The 27,187-nt window shown below is 42.3% G+C and overlaps 1 protein-coding gene and 1 non-coding gene across 3 annotated transcripts in view; both read left to right on the top strand.

The window, feature by feature from the left end:
* Positions 1-23,869, top strand: part of atp1a3a (ATPase Na+/K+ transporting subunit alpha 3a) — a 40,311-nt gene extending 16,442 nt beyond the window's left edge. For both annotated transcript variants that reach the window (XM_061741369.1, XM_061741368.1), the window contains 18 exons: positions 160-294; positions 1,152-1,269; positions 2,857-2,945; positions 3,221-3,400; positions 6,009-6,207; positions 9,384-9,628; positions 9,750-9,942; positions 10,642-10,817; positions 10,986-11,122; positions 11,215-11,365; positions 13,720-13,888; positions 14,039-14,193; positions 18,208-18,331; positions 20,275-20,420; positions 20,716-20,846; positions 22,213-22,314; positions 22,512-22,603; positions 22,741-23,869. In XM_061741369.1, coding sequence (XP_061597353.1) covers positions 160-294; positions 1,152-1,269; positions 2,857-2,945; positions 3,221-3,400; positions 6,009-6,207; positions 9,384-9,628; positions 9,750-9,942; positions 10,642-10,817; positions 10,986-11,122; positions 11,215-11,365; positions 13,720-13,888; positions 14,039-14,193; positions 18,208-18,331; positions 20,275-20,420; positions 20,716-20,846; positions 22,213-22,314; positions 22,512-22,603; positions 22,741-22,769 — 2,571 coding nt within the window. In that variant the 3' untranslated portion in view covers positions 22,770-23,869. The remainder of the gene's footprint in view (positions 1-159; positions 295-1,151; positions 1,270-2,856; positions 2,946-3,220; positions 3,401-6,008; positions 6,208-9,383; positions 9,629-9,749; positions 9,943-10,641; positions 10,818-10,985; positions 11,123-11,214; positions 11,366-13,719; positions 13,889-14,038; positions 14,194-18,207; positions 18,332-20,274; positions 20,421-20,715; positions 20,847-22,212; positions 22,315-22,511; positions 22,604-22,740) is intronic.
* Positions 16,568-16,641, top strand: trnan-guu (transfer RNA asparagine (anticodon GUU)). Its single transcript has one exon. It is a non-coding gene; the product is annotated as a tRNA-Asn (tRNA).
* Positions 23,870-27,187: the final 3,318 nt, after the last annotated feature.

The following is a 27,187-nucleotide window of genomic DNA, read 5'->3' as shown; positions in this document are numbered from 1 at the left end:
TCAACAGGACTAATGTCAAAATATTTGTGCGGTAACCAGTGGGAACAGTGTAAAAACGCTTAAGGGGTTACTTTCTACTAGACACAAACATTTCTGCTGTGTATATCTTTTTGAAATAATAAAAACGATAACACTTCAAACACTTGAAACTGTTGCCAGCAAGCTTTGGTGATCCGAGAGGGAGAGAAGATGCAGATCAACGCCGAGCAGGTGGTGGCAGGAGACCTGGTGGAGGTGAAGGGAGGAGACAGGATCCCTGCTGACCTCCGCATCATCTCCTCCCATGGCTGCAAGGTGAGCTGCAGACTCGAGCCCTGCACGGGACTGTTTTCTTAATTCCGCTCCCGCAGTGTTTATATCCACTCCCATCCGCTCCCACAAAACTCTGATAATTTATGCCCGCACAATAATGCATTGACACATGCATTGATGTTGTGTCTTCTCCCATCACGCAAGAGAAAAGTCCTGGACAAATCTATCTGATTTAATGTTAACATGATAATTGTGGAGCTTGATGGATAATTGACAGTTCATAGGCCACCTGACCGAAAGTTAGATGCAAATCCATCATTGTCATCATCGCACAAGCTATTTAGCCTTTGGCGCACGCATCAATTATGTGATTGAGGTTATAACAAAAGAGAGTGGGCTGCGAGTGGTTCAAATAACACTAATTAATAACATAAAACAAACAAAGTTAACAAATTAAACAAATTAATTGAATTAATCACTTGGCCATTGGAAGAGAATGCTACTGACCAACTGCGTCCCAATCCCCTGCGTCTCTCTTCTGAGATGCACCACAGACACTGAATGCAGTTTCTCCAAATATCTGACTAGCCTTGCTTTGTCTTTGTTTTGTAAAGACCTTGTTTGAGGTTCTTTTCCACAAACTTATTTCGATCTTGTTGCTAGGCTACATCCCGATCCCGCAGTGGTTTTTTTTAGCCCACTGTTCCCGCCCGCATCAAAGTTCAAACCGCCCACTCCCGCAAGATTTGAGTTGGGTCCCGCGGGAGCCAATACCAATGCAGCCGTCTACTGCAGACACAGATAGTTCCCTCCTGTAGTTACACAGACCTTTAGAAGCTGCCTCTTTGTATTGTCACTGATTTCACTCATTATTCCAATACTTGTCCCGCTCCACCCAGGTGGACAACTCCTCCCTGACTGGGGAGTCGGAGCCCCAGACCAGGTCACCTGACTGCACCCATGACAACCCTCTGGAAACCCGCAACATCGCCTTCTTCTCCACAAACTGTGTTGAGGGTAAGTGTATGACCGCCATCGCATCGTTCTGAAACCTGACTGAAACTTTTACCTGACAGCAGCTCAGTGCCCCAGAGCGCACACACATGCACAGGCCTGCAGGTCTGACTGATACAGACCAGCAGGATTCTTGGCCCTGCTCCTCGAAACTCGCTGGTTAGACGCCCAATGAATGAAATACTCGCCTGAACGTAGGGGATTTGCCAACTTGGCTGACAGCGGGTGCTGGTCCTGGCTAAAAGGGTGACATTTGTTTTGATGAAACAACTTTCGCTGACATCAGTCGTCACGCGGGACGTCTGTCCACTAGAAATATGACCCAGTTAAATGGCACCAGTTATTTTACAGTAGTCAATATAATATTTAAGCTGTCACCATAATTAATTTGAGGCTATTGATTTGGTTTTTTTTTATGCTCATTTCATGTTGCTATTATATTATTAATCATCTAGTAATTATCTAAAAAATAACTTTGATTGCACAATAAATGATTTATTGGGACAGACCTGCACTTCACAACAGGTTCTGCAAGGTAGATAATGTTGCTCACAGTGGTAGAAGAGGAACATTTTATTGTGTAGTGCCCTCTTGTGGCTCAATAAAGCCATACACTTTAATTCCAGGTATTACCATTTAGTATCTCCAACCAGGCCAGTAACCGGCTTTTCTTTGGGTACTCCTGTTTCCTCCAACAGTCCAATAATATGTATATCATGGTCATTGGTGACTCTAAATTCCCCATTGGAATAGCTTGTTTGATTCTACGTGACCCTGTGATGGACAGGAGACCCCTCCAGGGTACAGCCCGTTGGCCTTTTGGCCAGAGAGAGCCGGGACAGGCTCCAGCAGATCCCCGTGACCCTGAACAATTTAATTTGGTCTCTCTGTCGCCGAGATGCGGCTTGTTTCTGACCTCGGCATTTTTAAATCTAGGCTAAAAACCTACCTATTTAAGATGGCTTTTAATACCCAGTAGTGTGATGAAACTTTTCTTTGGATCTGATTTTGTTGTACTTTATTGTTTTATTGTTCTTGACTGTTCTTATTTATCCTCCTTTTTATCTATAACTTGCTGTAAAGCACTTAGGGACATCAAAAGGCTGTTGTAAAGGGCTATTTAAATAAAGTACATTACATTATTTTTTTCTTAATATATCTATTAACTCTCATTTCTGTTTTCCTTTTATTTCCTATGTTGTTGAAGTTGAGTTTATGAGCTTTAGAACTCATATAGACACATAAAAATAATTGAATTTGTTTATTTAAAAGGATCCCCATTAGCTGACACCAAAACGAAAGCCAGTCTTACTGGGGTCCAGACAATAAAATACAAAATCAAACATACAATCTCAATTCAAAAAGTACATAAAAAAATGTTTTTAATAAAAATTACAAATAAAGAAAAATATCATACATATATACAAATATATAATTTGATGTATTGACCTCACTCAATCAGATACGTTATATGATGTTAAGGTGACGACAACAAATACATTCTTATTCTTCGTTTCAAATCAGCCTTTCTTTTGATGTCACGAATCTCACCTGGAAGGGTGTTCTGAAATTGTCCCTGTGTTTGTGCAGGAACTGCCCGTGGTATGGTGGTGTGTACCGGTGATCGTACAGTGATGGGCCGCATTGCCACACTCACCTCAGGCCTGGAGACTGGAAAGGTAAGGCATTCAGAACAACAGCTCAGGGGTTCTGCAGCGCCGGCCGTTACCCCCAGATACTGGAGACGGAGCTTCATACTGGATAATCAACACTCTAAACCTGTCTGTTAACTGACAGTCACAGCACACTCAGCTTATCCATTACATTTAGTTACTCTCTTATTTATTCTTACCATAAAGACACAAACATACATAATAAAGTTCTCCCACGAAAGTGTTGACTGAATAGCTAACAGCATTCTGGTGAGATGTCCGTCTAACATCTTCTGTTTCAGACTCCCATTGCCAAGGAGATCGAGCACTTCATCCAGATCATCACAGGCGTGGCCGTCTTCCTCGGTGTGTCCTTCTTCGTCCTCTCCATCGTTCTCGGTTACACCTGGCTGGAAGCTGTCATCTTCCTCATTGGTATCATTGTGGCTAATGTTCCCGAGGGACTGCTGGCCACAGTCACTGTGAGTTTGCAGAGATTCACTGTTCGCTGTGCTGGTTTCTGTTGTCTGTGGTGAATATGAATGTGTTTGCTGTGATGTAAACTATCTTGTAAACTGGCTTGTTTGTCTTAGATCTGTTTCTGACAGGGTTTTTCTTTCCCATCTCTCCCTGACCTCAGGAGACTTGGGCAGACAGCATCTCCAAATGCTTTAGAGAACAGTATATTCTGAAATAATGAGTAATTACATATATACCTGCCTTTATTATTTTTGCTCTGTTATGTTGTGCAGTGTGCACATATGTGACACATTGTTTGTCGTAAGAACTTAGGTTTTTACTCTTAACTGTATATTTTTATGCAATAACTTCAAAGAAGTATATTATGATCAGTGATATGTAGTTACAAATCTGCATTGCAGGTCCCAGTTTACACCCGGAGGTGACATAGTTGTACCATTTATTAGGACATCATCTACATTTTGACTGGCAGACACATGAATGCTGTGAACATACTAAAATCAATGATTTTTACGATATAAACAGCTTTAGCAACACGCATACAGTTTAAAATTCAGTCTGATTTTCCCCCCCCTGAAGAAAAACTCTTGGAAATGCATCACCAGGGAATATATTTCTTTGTTGCTGGGACTGGACTGTTCTAAAAGCAGAGAAGAACGGCTAATGTGCCATAGAAAAGCTGCTTCGGGATGTACAAGCTGGGAGTTCTTCCAAGTTTTAAAAGATATTTTTCAGGAGCAGTAACTTTGAAAATAGTGACAGAGTAGATGTTTGCAACCAACTGCTTTTTCTGTGGCTGTTTTTTAAACCGTTCAGCAGAATCTAACTCAAATTCGTTTAAAGTAATTGTATTTTTGTTTTATTTTAGTTTAAATAAATGCCAAAATACCTCAATACAAATGTTAGGATTATGGTTTTATAGCAGAGCAAAACAAATACTAAATGTCATGTTGTGATTATTAGTCTGATTTCCAGTGTCACCCTTGCTTAAGTGTGTGCTTTTGTGTGTGTGTATTCTGTGTCGTGTGCAGTGATTTGGCCAGTAGCGTTTTGTTGTGTTGTTCCAGTCGTCCGTGCTCCTAACTTTTCTGTGCTCGTCTTCTCTGCGTGGTTTGATATTGCTATACATTTATAAGCATCTTTGTGGGTATCTTTGTATTTTCTGCTTAAACATTCTCTGTGTCAGTTTGTGTCGGTGTGGTGAAGCTACTGTGATCTGTGTGTCACCTTCGTCACTCCTAAAGCAGTTCCATAAGTGTTTGTGTTTCTCTCCATCTCCCTCTCTCTGTGTCTCTCTCCTCTCTTCTCCAGGCCACTGGGGTTCTCACTGCAATGACAGCGGCTAGCTAATGTAATGCCATTAGGACAGTTCCTAGCCAGATTCTTAGCCAGCTCTGTGATCTGTGCTCGGCCCCGGCTCCCTCTGTTTGTCACATTGGTCTTGCCATCATAACACGCTCCGCTGCGTTGCTTCATACCCTCACTGGCTCATGCTGAATGTTCCCTCTGCACTGCTTGTTGGGCTGTTTTAACCCCCAGAGGTTTTTGGTTTTAGTGCATTTTGCTAAGTAGGAGCTAGGGTTGTCCCGATCAGGATTTTTTAACTCCCGATCCGATCCCGATCACTTGAGTTTGAGTATCTGCCGATCCCGATTTTACCCGATCCGAACACTACTTTTGGCTCCTGATAGATTTCTGAGTCTTTTTCCCGATCAGATACATTTTGGCAATGAATTAAAAAAAAAAAAAAAAAAAAAAGGACTAAAACTCAAATGAGTTTTTTGTCCATTGGAGAACAACATGGACATACATTTCAACAAAGCTTATCAGCTCTGGTGCCACAAAATGTAAAAACATGAAATTGTAAACTAAAACTAAAAGTGCAGAATAGTGCAATAATTAAAATTAATAAATTTAACTTCAAAAGAGGTAGTTGAATGACATCCGGTCAAACTCACAAACACAAGAAAATTAAAATACTTTTTGGCTTAACCTTCTGAATCGCATGAAATGAATAGCAGCAGCTTAATGCAACATCAAACATGTAAACAGAGTTAGTTTCGCTTACTTTGGCCGGCGGCCGGAAGTGACGCCGCCCGGCGGCCGGAAGTGGCGTTAAATGCAACGGTATATAAAACGGTTTAATATATATTAAAAACATTAATGACTAGGTATGTCCCGATACTTTTTTGGCCGATACCGATGTTTTGAAAATGCCGTGATCGGGCCCGATCGATCGGGCAGCTGATCGTTGGGGACAACACTAGTAGGAGCACAGTCTGTCAGCAGAATGCTGAATGTCTTCGGGCATGTGGGGGGGCATTCTCAGGTTGAGGTAGAGGGTTCAGGTAGAATGACAACAGTTTTGCTGCTGGTTTGCATTTCTTACTTTAATGCCTGCAGATGCTCGTCTGTGTTTTTGGTTCATCACAGAAACTAATTCTTCTTTGTCTCTTTCTTTTTCTGTTTTCTCCTTATGTCTTAATCCATCATCAACAACTTCTTTACTCCTGCTTTCCATCCATTCTTCTCTCATATATATCTCTCCCATCCTCCTATTGTCTCTCCTATGTCTTTGGTTTTGTCTCTGGTGTCTCTCCTGTCTTCCAGGTGTGTCTGACACTCACCGCCAAGCGAATGGCTCGTAAAAACTGCCTGGTGAAGAACTTGGAGGCTGTGGAAACTCTGGGCTCCACCTCCACCATCTGCTCTGACAAGACGGGCACCCTGACGCAGAACAGGATGACCGTGGCCCACATGTGGTTCGACAACCAGATCCATGAGGCTGACACCACTGAAGACCAGTCTGGTGAGAGTTTCCTTCATTTTAACAATAATATCCTCTGTTTCTGTGTTCTTCATGACTGAGTTTGAGCAACAGGTAACTACCGTTTTGGCCCGAATATAAGACAGTGTTTTTTGCATTGAAATAAGACTGAAAAATTGGGGGTCGTCTTACATTTGGGGTCTAGACATTATACCCATTCACAACGCTAGATGGTGACAGATATCTTTAAAGCCAATGCTGAACTTAACTCCCCAGGCCAAAGCTAACCCCTGTCACGAAGAAGAAAAATAAAAATAGCGGTAAGAAAGAGAAGAAAATAAGAGAAGAGATAAAAGAAAATGGAGAAACGTAGCAACAATCTGGAGAAAAGTGGGTGGAAGATTGGCAAGTTAACCGGCAGCTGAGGAGAAGTTATGATGCAAACTTCAAGATGATGATTTGAATGAGGCAAAATAACATGCTTTTTCTCTTGAATATATTGTTATAATCATTTGTTTCAGATGTACTGTAATTATTTTCTGTATATAAATTGAATTTAATAATAATAATAATACATTTTATTTGTATAGTGTTTTTCTAGGCACTCAAAGACGCTTTACATTAGTAAAAATCATAAAAGCAGTACACTCAACGACACTAAAGGCACTTTACAATAGTATAAAAATCATATAAGCAGTACACATAAGACAATTACATGACACAGGACATTGATCACACATTAAAAGCAGTTCTGTAAAGGTGAGTTTTGAGATGGGATTTGAAAATTGGGAGGTTTGTACAGTCACGGATGTGTTTGGGGAGGGAGTTCCAGAGGGTGGGAGCAGCGATGGAGAAGGCCCTGCCACCCCAGGTCCGGTGCTTGGTTCTGACAGGAAGGGACAGGAGGTTGGCGTCAGAGGAGTGGAGGCTGCGGGAAGGGGTGTGGCGGTGGAGCAGGTCGGTGAAGTAGCAGGGGGCCTGATTGTGGAGGGCTTTGTGGGTGAAGGGAGAAGGATTTTAAAATTAAAAAATTAAAATTTTTACAATTCCGTTGAGGGATGGGGAGCCAGTGAAGCTTCTGTAGGACTGGGGTGATGTGGTCACAGGAGGGTGTGGTGAAGCAGACGGGCGGTAGAGTTTTGAATGTATTGGAGTTTATTGAGAACCTTGGAAGATGAGCCATAGAGGATGCTATTGCAGTAGTCGAGTCTTGAGGTGATGAAGGCGTGGATCAAAGTTTCAGCGGCAGAGAAGGGGAGTGATGGACGGAGACGGGCAATATTTTTGAGGTGGAAGAAAGCAGTTCTTGTGATGTGGTTGACATGGTGTTGTAAGGAGAGGTTATTGTCCAGAATAACTCCGAGGTTGCGGATGTGAGTGGAGGGGGACAGAATGGAGTTGTCAACAGCGAGAGTGAAGTTGTGAGAGGTTTTGGTGAGGAATTTGGGGCCGATGATGAGCATGTCTGATTTGTTGCAGTTGAGTTGGATGAAGTTTGAGTGCATCCATGATTTTATTTCGGTGAGGCAGTTGGTCAGGGTGGAGTGGCAGGGCCGGTTCTAGAAAATGATGACTAGGGCTGCATCTCAGATCAGAGGGGGTGCACATGCCTGGCACGTTATTCAACACTAAATTATGCATTTTCCCATAATTTCAAGCGGAATGATACTAGCAAAACAAGAATATTTAAAGTGTATTTCAAATGCTTTATTGCAGCAATATTGCTGCAGAACAAAGAAAATGTTACATTTAGTCTGGGCTACCTCAACCATCAGACAATCTAGCAACAGATGTTTCTTACCCTGAAAATAAAACATAGAAATTCAAACTAATTTTATCTATACAGCTCAAAAGGTGAATGAGGAATTTGGTGGAGATGTACAGTTGGACGTCGTCACCCAGGAGGAGAACAGAGGGAGAGATGGAACAGAGCTGGGTCAGAAAATCAGAGAAATCCGAAAGAAAGGATGGGTTTGGTTTGGGGGGAGTGGGGCCGGATAGTTTGAAGGCCGTGTGTTCGAATGAAGGAATGTCGGGAATGTGGATGTATTGCTGCAACACCGCCCCCCCGCCCCTCAGCGCAAGCTTTTTCAATGTAGGTGAAGTTGGGGGGAGTGGTCTGATTTAGAGAGAAATAGTCCAGGGGTTTGTGCCAGGTTTCTGTTAGACAGAGGAAATCAAGATTATTGTCCGTTATAAATTCATTCAGTAGCAGGCTTTTGTTGTTGAGTGAGCGGGTGTTGAACAGAGCCAGTTTCAGGTGGTGTTGCTTTGTGATTGGCTGTGAGGACTGAGGAAGTGGACGGAGATTGGACAGATTCACATGGTGTTTGTTGTGATGACGTAATGTAGAAGTTGCGGGACGGCAGGAGGACCAGAAGGAAGGAATGGAGTTTGGCGACGTGAAGTTGTATGAAAACATGCGGCCCGAGCAACTGTGTGGAGGATGGTTTTGCCAGAGTGGACCAGATGTCGGACGCGGGTGGTAGTGGTTGGTCCGAGGCGGAGTGGAGCGGCAGCATGGTCCGGGTGGAGAGCGGTAGCAGGAGGCTAATGTTAGCTAGCGTCGAGGAGCCGAGTGTCCGGGTAGAGAAGAGCGATGAGCACCCCAGGAGTATCCACAGGATTAGCCACAGCATGCTACATTCAGCAGGTAAGCATGTTGAGGTGGTGGTGGCTGAGGACAGAAAACAGCGGTGACCAGTAAAGGAGTAATGGTAGAGTGAGCAGCTGGCTAGTTGTTGCTTTTAGCCGGCAGTTAGCCCGGTGATGCAGAGCAAAACTTACTCGCGAGGGCTCCAAGAGGAGCCCACAGCGGAGAGAAGACTCAGACAGTTGCAGTGTACACAAGATAGGAGTTGGAAATTGTATCAAAACTTACCGGCATAGGCCCATATACTGGGCCTGCTGCGTTGGAAAAGCTTCGGTACGTTTGACGTGAGCGGGTGCCAGGGATGCATGAATTTGGTGTTCAAAAAGTGTTTTTTCAAACTTGAGTCTTGAAAAGAGGGGGTCGTCCTATAATCAGGGTCGTCTTATATTCGGGCCAATACGGTACTTGTGTGGAAACATTTTTTTTATTGCAAGTAATGCTTAAATACATACAATACTGATTTGGAAGCAAGGATAGGTGAAAAGCACCACGGTTGTTGAGGTGGGATGAGGTGAATTCAAATTTCCAAAACAGAGGCTCATATTTTTCCTTTGTGCCCTTTTAGGTACTTCCTTTGACAAGAGCTCGCCTACGTGGGTGTCGTTGGCCCGCATTGCTGCGCTGTGCAACCGCGCCGTGTTCAAGGCCGGCCAGGACTCTCTGCCCATCCTGAAGCGTGACGTAGCCGGTGACGCCTCGGAGTCAGCTCTGCTCAAGTGCATTGAGCTGTCCTGCGGCGCAGTCAAGGCCATGAGGGACAAGAACAAGAAGGTGGCCGAGATCCCGTTCAACTCCACCAACAAGTATCAGGTGAAGGCCAAATATAGGTTTCATATGATTGCAAATACTTTATAGTGAACAACTTTATTATTGCAAAAGACAGCAAACTAAATAGATGATAACGTGAGTGCTTGGATCTGTCCTCGTCCAGCTTTCAATTCATGAAGCTGAGGAAGAAGATGACAAGCAGTACCTGCTGGTGATGAAGGGGGCTCCGGAGAGGATCTTGGACCGCTGCTCCACCATCATGGTGCAGGGCAAAGAGCAGCCCATGGATGAGGAAATGAAGGAGGCTTTCCAGAACGCCTACCTGGAACTGGGAGGACTGGGAGAGAGGGTTCTGGGTAAGAGTATAACAATCCAGCGTTTGTTGCCAACTCCCTGTAAAATAGATAAGGAACACCTAGTCGGCTGGCCAACCCGATTGCCTTCACCCTTCCTGGCGCGGTGAATGTTTTTAGCCCCTTTTTTTTGTGAGTGAAATGATTTTTTTTTTTAACTATTTGACTCGAACCTGAATTGAATTCGATGCATATTTTTGAATGCCATGAACACATGGAAATCAAATTATTATCCAGCAATTAACTTTAATTCAAAATAGCAAAATGAACTGAATAAAAGAAGTATCTTTCTTAAACAGAAACCTGTCCTGCTTAACTTAAAATTGTATAAATTAATATAAAACAATAGAAAGAAAGCAGAACATCCATTCTGTAAGAGTGCACGTTTTTAGTGCAATAACAAAAGTGCAAACAGAAAGTCTGTAGAAAACTTGTAAACATATTTGTGCCTCAAAGGCCATGACTGTAGTCTACAGTTGGAGTAAAACAGCCATTTTCCATTGGCATTTTATGACTATTTTTTTACTCTCACAGTAATACGGGACAAAGTGCGTCCCTTTTCAGCTCAATAAGGGATACGTACTTTAGTTTATAAATACGGGACGATTACGTTTTTCAAGGGACTGTCTGCAATCCTAGTTGACACTCTGAAGACAGTCAGCAATACTTCTACCTTTCTCTCTTTCTTCTTAATTCCTCTAGGCTTCTGCCATGTGTTCATGCCGGAGGACAAATATCCGAAGGGTTTTGCCTTTGACACGGATGACGTCAACTTCCAGACAGACAATCTCTGTTTTGTTGGCCTCATGTCGATGATTGATCCTCCTCGTGCGGCTGTGCCTGACGCTGTGGGTAAATGTCGCTCTGCTGGCATCAAGGTGGGCTTCTTTTATCTTTGACATTTAAATGCTTAAATAATCACATTAATGCATAACCCTGAAGTCTGTGTACAAAGCTTTTCATCATCCCTTCGCTTCCCATGAATCCTTTTCCTCCTTTTCATTCATCACCTAACCTTGCGTCATCTGTCTCCCCTCGTCCTTTAGGTCATCATGGTGACAGGTGACCATCCAATCACAGCCAAGGCTATCGCCAAAGGTGTGGGTATCATCTCTGAGGGCAATGAGACAGTGGAAGACATTGCTGCTCGCCTGAACATCCCCGTCAGCCAGGTCAACCCCAGGTACGACAGGAAGCCAACCTTTTTTAGCCTTTAAGGCCGTGGCCTGTTCTGTACTGTTCACACTTGTATATGTTTGTTCTGTGTTTATGTAGGGATGCCAAGGCTTGTGTGATCCATGGCACAGATCTGAAAGACCTGGACCAGGACCAGATGGATGATATTCTGAGGAACCACACAGAGATCGTCTTCGCAAGAACCTCCCCGCAGCAGAAGCTCATCATCGTAGAAGGCTGCCAGAGACAGGTGCATTTACCCAGCATTCATTCACCAGCCGCACATGTCACCTCTAGGGCTGGGTATCGATTCAAATGTCAAGATTCGATTCCGATTCTTAAAATTCAGAATCTATTATCAGGATTTGATTCGATCCGATATTGATGTGGGGTTTATTAAAAATGTTTTTTGAGCTGTTGCCTGAATTATATGACTGTAACAGGGTTTCCGCGGGGTTTTAAAAAGTATTAAAAAGTGATAAATGAAAATTGCCAAATTTAAGGCCATTAAAAGTGTTAAATTCACTGTCAGAGGTATTATTTTTTTTTAAATTGGTATTATTTTTTACCTTTTACATTTTAAGCAGTCTATTTTATTGTCATTCACAAAGTGAAATAAATGTGAAACATCTGGTCAACATCAATGACTATAAATCTGTTCTGTATAGCGTTCTATAGGTCAAAATCTGTATTAATGTTAAAAGGTTTGTGATTAACACTTAATGGTGTGACAGTTTTTTAAAAAAATCTGAAGGTAGTGAAAAAGGTATTAAATTGGTATTAAATTTAACATAAGGATTGCTGTATAAACCCTGTGTAAAATAACTATATATTTATTTTATATTTAACAATATAATTATTGTGAAATAACTAAGAAATAAATAACTCAAATAGGCCTTTCAATATCCATTTAAAGTGCAAAAAAAGAAAGAAATTGCAACAGCTCAAGCAGTAAACAAATAATTTTAGCTTGTCTAATCTATTCTGTCACCAGACACACATATTGCCATGAAGCAGATATATCATGACAAACCGTGTGTCCGATAACAGGAGAAACCAAATAAGCTATAGTAAATATAGATAATATAAACTTCATTGAACTAATATAACATTTTGAAATTTAAGCTGAAATATCCAAAGCACTGAACTCTGGTTGTGCGCGGGTGGGTGTGTGGCTGGCAATTCAATAATCTGCAAGTTTTGCCAGCACACGGTTGACTGGACACGGAAGGATACGTGCGAAGAAAGATCATGTACTTTAACGGCGATGTCTGTAATAGGTAGATTTATAATTTTGTATTACAGTATGAAGCACTCTCCTCGAGTGGAGCACGAGCGGGGTCCGTTCACAATGCAGCTGGTTGTCTGCGCGAGCGCATACCGCATACGGCAGCATAAACACAGGCTCAAACAGCATTTTTGTATTTTCCAGCCTTAACAGTCCTGGGGAAGCTGCTCTGCCCCGTACCTGAAGTAAACTGTGCTTCTGTAGCTTCTGCGCTGGTTTCTCAGGCGGCCACTTCGACATGTTTGTTTTGTTCATGTGGGCAGCAGAGGCGGGAGGGGCAGAGAAGCGCGCAATGTCCCCAGCTTTTAGTGACCCTCTTGGAGCATTTTCTCCAAAGAAAAGTTAATTTAGTTCGAGAGTTTTAAAAATGAGCACTTTCTTAACGCTTTCGACGCCATGTTCATTGGCCATGGTTACATGATGTTTTTTAAATCGGAATTAATTATTCCGAATTAAACTATTTTCCTTCCAGTTTACATGGAAATAGTAATTCCGAATTGAGGTTTACATGGAAAACACGTTTTATGGGCTTTATCCAATTCCTCTTAAGGTCTGGAAGTTTGGAAGGTTCTGATTGGATAGGGGGGAGGAAGTTACGTCTACCGAAAGAAAAACAAAACTACAACTACCGCTACAACTTTGAAAACCTCACAATTTTTATGTTTCCTGCCATCTGTTCTTTTAATGATTTCCAGGTCCTCCAAGCTATTAAATAATAATATAATATAATATATTATATTATATTATTATAATATAATGATAAATCGTCTCTGCTCTTGACCACCGTTTACTGCGTGCTGCCAATATAAGCGTCACGGCGACAGACGGGCAAGGGAACGAGCAGCGCAGAAAGACTGGAATTAATTTAAAGCGGAATGAGTGTATACATGATCACGGAATTATTCTATTCGGATTTAAAATCGGAATAAACCAGCCACTTACTTTGGAATTAAGTTTAATTTGGAATGGCCATTTTCATTCGGAATTAGGTATTTACATTGTCATTTTTACTCATTTTAAATCGGATTTAATTTTAATTCTGAATTAAAGAGGAATTAAACTTCCCATGTAAACGCACTCATTGTTTGATAGTTTCACACCACACGCATGTGTTAATTAAATGACGTGACTACTTGGATTAAAGTTCACTGGGTGAAAATGTAATTATGATAAAAAATCGATCTTTAGACATACAAATCCATTTTTTGGAATTAATATGAGAATCTATTTAGAATCGGAAAATCGATTTTTTTCAACACCTCATCGCTGGTGTTGTTGCGATGTGTAATGTGAGTCTGTCTGACCTCCTCCGTCAGGGCGCCATCGTTGCTGTGACAGGTGACGGTGTGAACGACTCTCCTGCCCTGAAGAAGGCTGACATCGGCGTTGCCATGGGAATCTCTGGCTCAGACGTATCCAAGCAGGCTGCAGACATGATCCTCCTGGATGACAACTTCGCCTCCATCGTCACTGGAGTAGAAGAAGGTGAGTGATGGATTAAAAGAGTAGAAAAAACAGTGTCTGCAGACAAAATGTTGCTGGAACTGTACAGCAGCACAGAAGGATGCGATACACAGTTCCCTCCAGATCCTCTGTTGCTCAGAGCTCTATTGTATTTATACAAATGTTTTTTAGGGCGTCTGATCTTTGACAACTTAAAGAAGTCCATCGCTTACACTCTGACCAGCAACATCCCAGAGATCACACCCTTCCTGTTTTTCATCTTGGTCAACATCCCACTGCCGCTGGGAACCATCACTATCCTCTGCATCGACCTGGGAACCGACATGGTGAGTAAAAATATAGATATATGGTCACCAGTGCAGTCAGATAGTAATAATACAGAGGCTGGAGTGAAACCAGGGGCCAACGTCTGGGTTTAAAAACAAATCCAGTGAGAAAGTACCAAAATATGCACTTCTGTGAAGTTGACCTCCTGTTTTTAAAAGATTCAGCTTTACAACAGAACTAAGCATTAACAACCTGGTACAAAAATGGTTTTGGGTCTCAAGCAAGATTTCTCATCCATGACAACAGGGGGGCTTTTTATTTATCTCATTGGGTAATTATGTTAAACATAAATGTATGCTAAATTAGGGTTGTGTTTCTCTTGGATCGCTGCTTTGCCATCAAAGTGGTCAAACATACCACTTAGCAGATATGGAGGACTTGACTTCTGAGCCAGCAAACCATAATCGATCTTATCGTGGTGTTAATTGTTGCAGTCGACCATCATGACTGACTGTGGGTTGGCCTGGAGTGATCAAATCAGTCCATTTTATTTTAGCCTAGATGTGGGCGATATGATGATATTAGATTGTGAAAGATTACAACGTGAAGACGATCTTTCAAACTGAAGATTTTTGTATTCTGGCCCCATTTCTGCATTGAGGACAACGGCACACTGCTATCCTAGTTTTTAATAACGTGTCGGACAGCTCTAAACCAAATGTTAGTAGTCTCTTTAAATTATTGTCACCCTCAGCAACATGTATTGTCTTTTTTTACTTTTTTCAATTTCATATCGTGATAAAATCAAAATCGTGATTTTATTTTTTTAAATTCGTGATATTATATTTTTGCCATATCACCCAACCCCTATTTTAGCCCCTGCTAATCTAGAATGCTGTATTGTTATAATAGTTGCATCTGATGACAGTTGAAATGATGAAATGAAGACTGTTAGCCCGAGCCCCGGCTGCCCCCGGAGCTGTTCCATCTCTGGTGTTCTTCCAGCCAGCTGCCACCCATTTGCCCATGCGTGGTTTAAGCCAGGGTTTGCCTGACAAAATGGAGACTACCAGAGCCATGAAAACTGGGATTCAAACCCAGTTTTCAGAAACCTGTGAGTGACATCACAGAAGGGTTTGTCCGATTGTAAAATCTTCTATAGTGAAAACGTGTGCATTAGCAGCCAGACACCAAATATGACTTTGCTACCTTCTCATATTATCAAGAGTCCAAATCTGTAAAATTAAAACTTTAAAAGTTTTTGCACATCAGATGCAATGATACAGAGCAGATGCTCTGCCAGAGCATCCGTCATCAATTAAATCACATTTTCTTGGCAACCTGTGTCATGTCATGTCCACCCTGAACTCATCGTGGAACAGAGATTGATTCAGTCTTTCAGCCTGAAGAGTGCAGCATGAAGAACAGACACTAGATGGCAGCATTGGACAACCTCTCAAACAAAGCAGTCCTGTCATTCTGCCTCCAGTAACTAAAGAGAACGTGATTGAAACATGGAACTATTTTTATTGATTTACCAATGATGATTTTTCATTTTTGGTCTTATATGGGCAACCAGAACAATCAACATTGTACCAATCAACACGACTTTCAGAAAATCAAGGAGAGAGTTAGAGTGGACCACATCAGTCCAGCTCTGAGGTCTTTACACCGGCTGTCTGTCCTTCAGAGGACAGACTTTATAGTTCTGATGCTGGTCTATAAAACTGTGAATGGTCCAGGACCAGAACACATCAGTGACCTCCAGACCAGCATGAACCTTCCAGACCCCTCAGGTCATCTGGATCAGTTTTATCAGATCCCAGAGTCAGAACCAGAAGTGGAAGAGCTGCTCTCAGTTTCTATGCTCCACATTTCTGGAACAAACTCCCAGAAAGTCTCAGATCAGCTGAAACACTTAAGTCCAGGTTGAAAACTCACCTCTTCTCAGCTGCATCTGAATAAAGCTCCAAATCTGCACTTCCAAAACTTTATTATATTTTAAATACTGATTTGAATGAATTAATTTTTGAATGAATTAATTTTTATTTCGAACATGTATATAAAATGAAAGTAAAAATAAAAATAAAAAGATAAACATTTACATCTTCATATTCACATAGGCTATGTTCGAAAAAAAGGAGTAGGAAGAAGTATACACTTTTTCCCAGTTCCTACCCGTTTATAACTATGGATTTACATTATTGCTATTATTATCAGTGAAAGTACCAACTCACAGGACATTGAAAATAGGGTGGACTTTTTTAGGTCTTATTACCGTGCTTAATACCGTCAAGTGGGACAAAATTAAAATAGAATAAAAAAAAAAACAACCCAAAACAGGAAGTGGACACTGTGTCGCTGCTCTCTGCTCCATAACAACTCCGTCGCAGAGCTGTAACCTGACTAGAATAGCTCCGCCTCTCAGCGTCAGTCTCTGTGGCGCAATCGGTTAGCGCGTTCGGCTGTTAACCGAAAGGTTGGTGGTTCAAGCCCACCCAGGGACGACTGTTTTTTATTTTATTTTTTTTCCTCCGTCATTTGCCACCCCAACCCTCCTTTTTCATGAGCACAAATCATTTGATAAGTAACAAAATAACATATTTGAACCATTTTTCAGACAATAAAATAACATTTGAACCATTTTTCAGACAACAAATAACATTCTTATTTTTGTGAGGGGGGATCTATATTGTTTTTCGGCACTACCTTGTTCTATATATAGATGATATAACATGAATTCCTCATATGTGGGATCAATAAATTTCATCTATTGTACTTATTTCTTTCTTCTTTGTTTACATTTTAAATCATGCTTTTTATTTATTTTTTTAATGTCTTTGTAAAGCACTTTGAATCACCTTGTTGTTGAATTGTGCTGTAGTAATAAAATTGCCTTGCCTAGAGGCAAAAAAGTGGAGGTTTGAAGACAAGGAAGACGGCGGTGAAGCCATATCTGAGCAGAACAGGCGCCGCTCAATGGAAAGGAAGTCTCACACAGAAATCTCTGTCAAATGCCACAGATTGACGTTCCTGCGGGATTAATGTATTTGGTGACTGTTTGTCAATGGTCAGCTGACGGGCTAAAAACATTCAGGGACCACGATGACGTATATGTATGCAGTCGGAATTAGGGGTGGGTATTGGAAAGGACCTCACGATACGATACGCATCACGATACTTGAGCCAGGATACGATACACATTGCGATATCCCGATTATGCGAGATCCCGATTATTATATTCTACATAGTTCACCGAAAAATTTAAAAATGCATTACACATCTTAAAATCCAAGTTGTATATATGTACATCAGATGATAGTGATGGATCCTAAAATCCGAGTTGCACGTTCATCAGATTATAGTGACAATTCATGGGACAAACTGAGTCAAAACAATGTTTTATTATAACTATACAAGCTAAAGTTACAACATATTTGTATATGTTTTTCATATTATTTACATCATATGAAATTAACATTAAATTTAGTATGAGGTTGCTTTAATTATGTGGCAAATGATAATAAACACAAGAAAGATGGGTACTAAAACCAAGGACAGGCACAGTGATCAGTCAGTATAGATATAAATCCATAAATAAATAAACCTCTGTCCATTATTTTTCATTTTTTAAGGACAGGCAATTGTGTTATATAAAAAATAAATTATAAAATGAAATAAAACGTGAAATAAAACCTGAGCTTAGTGCAGGGCCCTCCCAGGGTTGGTAGAGAGTGGCAATGCCCAGGACTGTCACTTAGGTAGGAGCACTGGGTGATATAATGGGATTAAAAAAAAATGGAAAAGTATTGCGATATATTGCCATATCGATATTTTTGCCCACCCCTAGTCGGAATCAGCTTCATCAGTCTTCCAGGTCCCCATTCCTCCGCCATCCAGACACCTGAGGACAAAGTAAAAAAACAAGAGTATCATTGAACTTACAAATAAAAAAAATAAGATATAATATGATAACGTTATAGAAGATTTTGCTATGTCCTAACTAACATACGTGAAATTAAATATAACCACCTTCAGTAATCAACACGTCTCTTCTTCCTCCGTCTTGTCAGGTTCCCGCCATCTCTCTGGCTTATGAAGCAGCAGAAAGCGACATCATGAAGCGGCAGCCCAGGAACCCGCTGAGGGACAAGCTGGTCAACGAGAGACTCATCAGCATCGCTTACGGACAGATCGGTGGGTGGATTCTTTCATTCACACTTCAGAACATGCACAGTGACGTGTGTCGGAGCTGCTGCATGATGGTGTTGTGTCTTCAGAAGCTGCAGGAAGATCAGAGCAGCAGCTTCTCTCTGTACTTGGAGAAGGCCGACTCTCCCAGCGCTAATACGCCGCACGCATGCAAACCGCTGGAGCTGCCTGTTTAGGCTGATTAGAGAGATGTACCATATTCAGTTTCATAAAGTATTTCTCAGTAGTTTTAGGTGCAATGAATCCGGAATGATCGGTGGTCCGCATCTTATTTAATTTTTAACAGAACGAAACCTTAACTTTTTATCAACCACTCACAATGATAAGCAAAGTAATGCCTCTTTATTGCACTCGCTCCAGTAGGTTAGTGTTGTTTTCCTCTTGAACGAATGTTTCCATTCTTTGTTGTGAAACTGAAATTTATGCAGGTTTCATCCTTGATGCTCCTTTACTTTAAAAATGGCATTGTTTGAAGATGTTTGAAAACCCTGACCTGTTTAAATATTGCTTCTTGTTTTAAGTGTTTTTTTAACTTATAACTAGGAAAAAGCCAGTCAATAATTTCCTACCTTTTACTTTTTTAAACTTAGGCTGCGTCCCAATTGAACCCCTCGCCCTCGTTTTCTTCCCTAACCCTAACTTTTGCGCGTTCCCGTGAAGGTAGTGGTGTCCCAATTCCTCTTTTCACCAAGGGGGAGGGGGCATAACGAGGGCTAGGGGCTGAGAATAGCCCCTTCAAATCGAGGGATTTCAGATGCTGACTTGGCGAGCGAGGGGGTATGAAAATTTCCCAGAATGCTTTTGCCGTAGGCTCTGCGTCGATTTGACTCGCCGACCGAAGGCAAACAGGCAGACTCGTCTCAGAGAAATAGAGAGAAATAATCCTGTGACTCGTCAGATTTGTTTTGGATGTTTCTGATATAATAGTCTTCAGAAACCACAAAGTAATCCAGCTGTTATCTGGGTAATTTACACACTTTCAGATAAAGTTGCCGAAGATCACGCCAGAATAAAGGGATTTATTTACGTACCCTACGCCGTAGGCTCTGCGTCGATTTAACGCGCACCCAAACTCCGGAGCCGGCAGACAGAACTCTCAAATTTCTTAACAGGCGTAGCTACAACTGTTAGATTTCATTTATTAAACCAACATCTTCCTAAATGATTTATTTCAGCCGGCGTGATTCTCCACAGAGCTGCGTCCCAGAGAGAGTTCTCTCCCGGGGCTGACGCAGCAGCTTGACCCGGCGGACACGTCTCTTCTCGGGCTGTGAGCTGAGGCTGCTCCCCGGGGGCGGCGGCTCTTCTCATCTCCGAAAACATCGGGTCAAATTTCTTAACATGCGTTATTTGGATAAACTGAGCCCCGGTTGCGGATCTTAAGGTTACCTTTATGCCTGAAAAAATATTAAAACTTAATAAAGTGCCATATTAACAGCGCTACAGCTGAAATTAAAACAGCTTTTGGCTCTCTGCTTCCTGATCAGGTTAGGGATGAAAACGAGGGGGAGTAGGAGAATGGGACAGGCACCTGGGCCAAGTGCCCTAGATCTCAAGTGCCCTAAAATCTCCCCCTTCTTTATTAGGGGTTAGGGAAGAAAAGAAGTGCGAGTGGAGAAAAGAAGGGCGAGTGAAGTTGAATTGGGATTGGGCCTTAAGCTCAAAAGCCAAGACAGGATCGGAGCCGTGAAGTATTTGATCGGTTTCAGCCCTGCAGCTCGTAGTTACCTGCAGAAGGCTGGAGTCACAAGCGTGGGGGAGCCGACCGAAGAAGGACAACAACAAAACAACGCAGACCTCTAAATTCATCGTGAATTTGTGTTGATTAATAATTTTTACACCGCACCACTTTTGCTTCAGACAGGCCCACCTCACAAACGGAAATATCCATAAAACTATCCCACCAAGCTCTGTATTTGTGTGTGCAGGCATGATCCAAGCTCTGGGCGGCTTCTTCGCCTACTTCGTCATCATGGCTGAAAATGGCTTCCTGCCGTCGCAGCTCGTTGGCATCCGGCTGAACTGGGACGACCGTTCCAACAACGACCTGGAGGACAGCTACGGCCAGCAATGGGTACGAGAGGCCGGCGGGTCACGGCTGTCTCTGTAGTTCTGGGCTGCACTTGCTGTGATAGTGTGTAGTATGTTTACTAGTACACAAAGTTGTCCAGTCTAAAGTAGTGAAGAAGTACCTAAGTGGTTTGTTTCCTCTGAGAGCATTTCTAGTTCCAATCTCTAGTACAAATCCCCGTTTGTGCCAAACATTGTTCTTACTGTGGCGGATTATGAGCAGACCGGTGTGCAGCAGCTACTGTAAACTCCGCTGGAGACGCCGCGGTCTCAGACGCTCACCTTGTTTCTCTGCACAGACCTACGAGCAACGCAAGATCGTGGAGTTCACCTGCCACACGGCCTTCTTCGTCAGCATCGTGGTGGTGCAGTGGGCCGACGTCATCATCTGCAAGACCAGACGTAACTCTGTATTCCAGCAGGGCATGAAGTGAGTACCGATGTGAAACGTAACCGTAGTGATGCGGCAGACTCCCCTCAGAGATGCTGAACTTGACAGGATGTGAGTGGATGTGCAGGCCTCTGGCCTCCTTTGGTAGATGTTTATTAGCATTTTTACTGTCCCTTGATGCCCCGACTACCTTTTAAGTACCTCTGTACTCAAAATCTGAACTGAAACGTTAAACAAAAAGAATTCCAGAAGGTTACTTTTACATTTTTATATTCATATACAGTAATCCCTCGCTATAACGCGGTTCACCTTTCACGTCTCGCTGCTTCACGGATTTGCATTGTCCATCGTGTTCTGCATCCTGATTGGCTAAACAGTCTCCCCGCTTCTTCACTTCCTGTATCAATAACATTGGTTGCTTAGCAACAATGCTGAGAACGGCCAATGAGCTTCAGCGAGCAGCTCAAGAGCGGGAACCTTTGATGAATCGTTCATTACAGTTCTCACATATAATCGATGGTGGCATGTCTGTTTTATAAGAATCTTTTTGCCCAGATGAAAAAAAGAGCGTCAACAACGACCCATAACTATGTTCTTCTGAAAAAACACACCTGCACCGCAGCTTTAGAAGAAAAAGACGCTACAAAGCGAGTCAGGATGCAGCAGCAGTCAGAATAGCAGTGAAATACGCGCCAGTCACAATTTGTCCTACTGTACCTATTGTATTTTTTTTCATAATCATTTTTCCTTTTCTCCCCTTCAAATCCAATTACTCGGATCGCAGTGGGACGGTGCTGATCTCCGCAATTTGAAGCCTGAACACTTGGCGGATTTCACTTATCACAAGTTCTTTTTGGACCGTAACCACCGCGAAAAACAAGGGATTACTGTATTACCTTTAGTTAACAACACGTATTTCATTATTTATTTATTGTAGATCATTTCAATCTTTGTCCAAGTGGGACAATAAGCATCAGCGGCATCTTGTATTTATTTATTATGGGGAAACGCCGTATGAAACACAAAAACGATGCTTGTTTTCTTAGTGCAGAGCTGATAATAATGCAGTTACCAGCTGTGTCCACTGGGGGTCACTACATAACCACATGTACTCACACCTCATCACATGGCCTCAGACTGGGATGGACAGTTGATCCCGTCCCTGGTTTGTCTGTGGCTGCGCTGCTTCGCTCACCTTTTTATATTCACACACAAAAGTCTGGAGCTCCATCATCACTGGTTCTGCCGGCTGTCACTCACAGTTTAGGGATTCCAGAGTAGAGGATGGGGTACAAATGTGTGTTGCTAGATGATTGTCCAGATTTCTTTAATTTAACATCCCTGTTAATCTATACTTTATTGTTGTGTATCAGTCTTCCTTGTTCATGATTTAATTCTCTTTCAGGAATAAGATTTTGATCTTTGGGCTGTTTGAGGAGACGGCTCTCGCTGCCTTCCTGTCTTACTGCCCCGGCATGGACGTGGCCCTGCGGATGTACCCGCTCAAGTAGGTTCCTCTGCTAGCAGGGCTGTTAGTGTCTGCACTTGGATAAAGGACCTCCTCTCCAGCTTTCATTTTAGGAACAAATATCACATCAACGGGTCCATAGTAGTTAAATCAGTAATTGGTAAAAAACATATCTTCCTATTTGTAATGACCGCCAGAGTTCTGACCCGTCCATCTCTCCGTGCCTCCTCTCTCAGGCCCAGCTGGTGGTTCTGTGCGTTCCCCTACAGTTTCCTCATCTTTGTTTACGATGAGATCCGGAAACTCATCCTCCGCCGAAACCCTGGAGGTAAGGACATGAACAAACTCACCGTCGAAGTATCATGAGAGATAATAAAACAGATAAATCTGTTTATTTTCCATCATTAAAATGATTTCTCCTCTCTTTTGTTCTTGTTTCCCTCTTTTTCTTTCTTTCCTCTGCAGGCTGGGTGGAAAAAGAGACGTACTATTAATTATCAGAGCATCATTTTCTTCTTACCCCTTCCTTCCCTCTACTCATCCCTCCCTCTCCCTCTCTCTTTCCCCCGTCCGTCCCTCCATCTATCTTTCCTCTGATCTGAAGTGTTCAAGAAAACTGTTTACTCCTCCTTTCCATCCCCCATTCTCATTTCTGAAGAAGCATAAAAACAAACGAGGACCAACGACAGAGGAGGAGAGGACGAGGGAGGCCCCGGCTCTGAAGTCCTACCCGTCCTCCCCGTCCCCTCCATCCCTCTGTCCTCTTTCTTTTCTATTCAAGGCCTTTACAGCGCGACTCTGCCAGTAACACTGTTTGTGCCGATGCTGATTCCAGCTCCATTCAGATTCCAGCGTAAAACCGAATAAAAACACGATGAAAACGCTCCATCGCGACAGACACTGCCCAGTTTCAGCTCAGCAATCACTGCCATGTCCTGCCACTCGTCCACTTTACCTGTCTCTCTTCTGTCCTTCCTCCTCCCTCCTCTTCCTCTGCCGTCAATAAAGAATCAGTTCCACCGTTAAAGTGAACCGCCCACCTCCTCCTCCCTCTCAACTTCTGTCCATCCTCCCTCCCCGTGTTTTGTTCTGGGCTTTACTTGTTTTTATTAGAGGATAGTGTTTTTTAAAGTGTTAGTGTTTCCTCTTTTCTGTTGTTTTTGTTCAGAGCGGGTTTGAAAGCTGCTTGTTTTCATTTGGACATGACTAAGCACACGTCTCCTCACACCTCTTTCGTTCCGTGACACACCTTGAACCCCCGTCTTCCCCCCGCCTGCCTACTTGTCCGTCTGCTTGTGAACACTGTGCCAACCCTCCGTCTTTGTAAAACTCCACTTCCTGCCCCCACAATCTCCCAACCTCCCTCACCCCCCTTGAGAAAAAAAAGTTTAATCTTTCCGTGTCCGTGGAAAAAGAGATTTCTCTCCCAATTTCATGATTTAAATCTGTGGAAATAAAACAGAAGAAGGCTCTGTACCTTAACCTGCACAACAGCAGCAAAAAAGTGGAAATGAAATAAAACAGAAGGATCTCTCTTTTTCAGCTTGGTCTCAACTTTATTCTTGTGTCAAGTTGTGTCAGAAGATGAAAATAAAGTTTGTTCATCTGTAGGGTTTTAGTATGATTCCTGCTTTAAAAGCAGACTTTTTACTGAGTCATTACTGTATTAGTATAAGTTGTTCTATTGTGGAAACTGGTTTCAGAGTGAAGGTAGGTCCTTATTAGATTTATATTCTCCGGTTACGGTAAAACAGAAGTCTCGGAAAGCGCGATATAAATCTAATCCAGTGAAATAAAGGACAGTTATGCATCACTACACTGTTTAGACGTTTCCTCTGGTTCATCATGAATATGAGGGCAGGAACATCGGCCTACAGTAAAAACATCTGATCCCAGATCAACACGATTTAAAAAAAAAAAAAAAAATGTATTAATTACAGGATTTATAATTAATTAATCGCATTTTAATCTCATATGCTAAAGGTTCCCAAATAAAGAATTTGAATGGTGTTTCATAAATGAAATTCAAAAGAAAAAGCTCAAGCACATCAGCAAACCAATTAGGCCAGGTGCATTATTCAAAAATGCAATGCAAATACAGTTAAATAAAATTCAGAAATAAAATAAGGCTGAGTCTCAAATTAAAACTAAAGCTGACTCAATACAGCAATTCAAGTACTAGTACCTGTAACGTTTACAGTGGAACTTGTCCGGACATGTTTAGCGTTTAAATGATAATTCAGGCTGGAGCAGCTCTGGTGATGGGAAAATTCTTTTTTACAAAATGTACAAATCCCTGCATTCTTCTTGATAGTCCCGTCTTCTTTCTTTTTATACATAAACTTGCCGTTCAAAGGCCCTAGATTTACTTGCCTCACTCCCCTGAGTCGCGTCCACGTCTGTCACCTGCTTTGTTTGTTTGACTAGCAGCAGGTGGGAAGTGACCTGCCAAGTGGCCTACGGGTCCCTCAATGGGCCAAATTTAAAATGCTCGCGCATTTCGCTAATCATAATTAATTGCGTTCATTTTCATAACGCGTTAATTAGCAGTGTAATTCATTAATCTAATTAACGCGCTAAACTAACAGCCCTAGTAATAACATGTTTCAGTGTAGTTTCTGATCTTACTCTAACTCCAAAAGTCTCAAAAGCTGCGAGGAAACACCGACTTTGTTCACGCTCTTGGTGCACTCTGAAAAGACTGTCGGTGCAAATGTGCACGCCGGCGTTCATGTTCCATGAATACTATTACAAGGCTCACAGAGCAGATGAGTGCTCCTGCCCTTCGATACCCCCCGTAACCCAGAGCTATAGGTCACCTCTTTAGTTAGCCCGTTTAGCTCAGTGCTGCTGCTGCCCCTGCGGAGCTTCGCGCAGCATGGTGCCACGTCGTCCCGCTGCCCAGTGCACGTGGTTCTTCATTTACAATTTAACCTGTAAATAAAGCCAGTACGGGACGTTTTTAGACCCCTTCAAATGTTTCCCTTTTGTTTCATTACAGCCATTTGTTGAAATTAAAAACAGTTCATTTTATTTCTAATTAAACTACACCCGGCACCCCATCGGGACAGAAAAGAACTAATGTAGAAATATTTGCAAATGTATTAAAGAAAAACTGGAACATCACATGGCCATGAGTCTTGTTGGGAATGATGCAACAGGTTTTTCACACCTGGATTTGGGGATCCTCTGCCGTTCTTCCTTGCAGATCCTCTCCGGTTCTGTCAGGTCGGATGGTGAATGTTGCTGGACAGTCATTTTCAAATCCTCCAGAGATGTTCAGTTGCGTTTAGGTCCGGGCTCTGGCTGGGCCGGTCAACAATGGTCACTGAAGCCAGTCCTTTGTTATTTTAGCTGTGTGCTTCGGGTCCTTGTCTTGTTGGAAGCTGAACCTTCGGCCCAGTCTGAGGTCCTGAGCCCCTGGAAGAGGTTTCCTGTCAGGATCTCTCTGTACTCGGCACATTCATCCAACCTTGGCCAGATCTGTGCCACAATTCTGTTTCTGAGTTCCTTCCACCTCATGATTCTCATCAGCTTTGATGTGAGCTGTACGGTCTCACATAGACAGGTGTGAGCCTTTCCTAATCAAGTCCAATCAGTTTAATTAAACACATCTGGACTCCAATGAAGGAGCAGAACCATCTCCAGGAAGGTCAGAAGAAACGTACAGCATGTGAGTTAAATATAAGCGTCAAAGTAAAAGGTCTGAATACTTCTGACGACGTGATGTTTCAGATTTGCAAAGATTTCTACATTTCTGTTTTTTCTGTCAAGATGGGGTACATTAATGAAAAATTAAATTAACTTTTATGATTTTAGCAAATGGCTGCAATGAAACAAAGAGGGAAACATTTAAAGGGGTCTGAATACTTTCCGTACCTACAGTACTTCAACACAACAAATAGATGATCAGGACAGGTACGACCAGACACCATGAGACTAGCTGAACAAACTTGCTTTTGAGACCTTTGTTGTTTTCTTGAACGAACAGGCCGGGGAAAAGGCTGAAAACACTCAACCACAGTTAGCTATTTCTACTAATCTATGATAATTAATATTCACTTTACATGCATTCAAATCAGATCCGTCCAAACATCGTCATTTCAAGTGTCGTTATCAAAACGACATCTGCAACAAGTGCTGCCAGAGCTGAAACGAGGCCGAGCGAGCATCAGTGGTCACATGGTTTGCCGCCATCGCTGCTTCCAGCAGACTTCCTGAAAAGATCTGCAGCAGCTCATTGAACATTAGTCACATGACCTCCCTGACCAGACCAGCTGATGCTCTCTCAGTGCAAGCTGCCTGCTCCTTCGTCCTCCAGCCGGACGCTGCAGTCTGTCAGTCAACCTAACTGCACAACAAAACATATTCTCCTTGAAATGTGGATGATTATGGTCTGTTGGTAAACACAGTGTTTAACACACTAAACAGCAGAAGTGATGACAGACGTTGGCTGTTTACGCCGCCAATCAAAAGACATTAGTTTCATCATACACTATTCAAAAAAAAGTAAAGAAACACCTAATCAGAGTATGGCTTTAGGTCATTTAGACTCCTGAGATATTGATCTGGTCAGGAGAGAGGCGGAGGGGCGTGTTTATCACTTTCATCTGCTTCGGTGTTCATAAAGTTAACGAAAGGAGCGACGACCAGACGAACCAAACCAGAGGGACGGCCCCGGCGTCTCTTCTCTCGTCATATTTTCTGACTGTTTTTCTATAAATCAGCCTAATATTCCTAAATCTAGTCAAATTTCTCTTATGATCAAAAATATTGTGACAACGACCTAAAAATGTGCAGTCCTATCTTCAAGTTTACGGAAATGTTTAAAGAAAATACTGTAAATAAATATAAAACACTATAATTATAAAGTATATTATCAAAAACATTCTAGAATGTGAAACGTAAATGT

The sequence above is a fragment of the Cololabis saira genome, chromosome 15 (assembly GCF_033807715.1).
Source record: "Cololabis saira isolate AMF1-May2022 chromosome 15, fColSai1.1, whole genome shotgun sequence".
NCBI lineage: Eukaryota > Metazoa > Chordata > Actinopteri > Beloniformes > Belonidae > Cololabis > Cololabis saira.
Note: the sequence above shows the minus strand (reverse complement) of the source record. Positions and strands in the feature narration are given on the sequence as shown.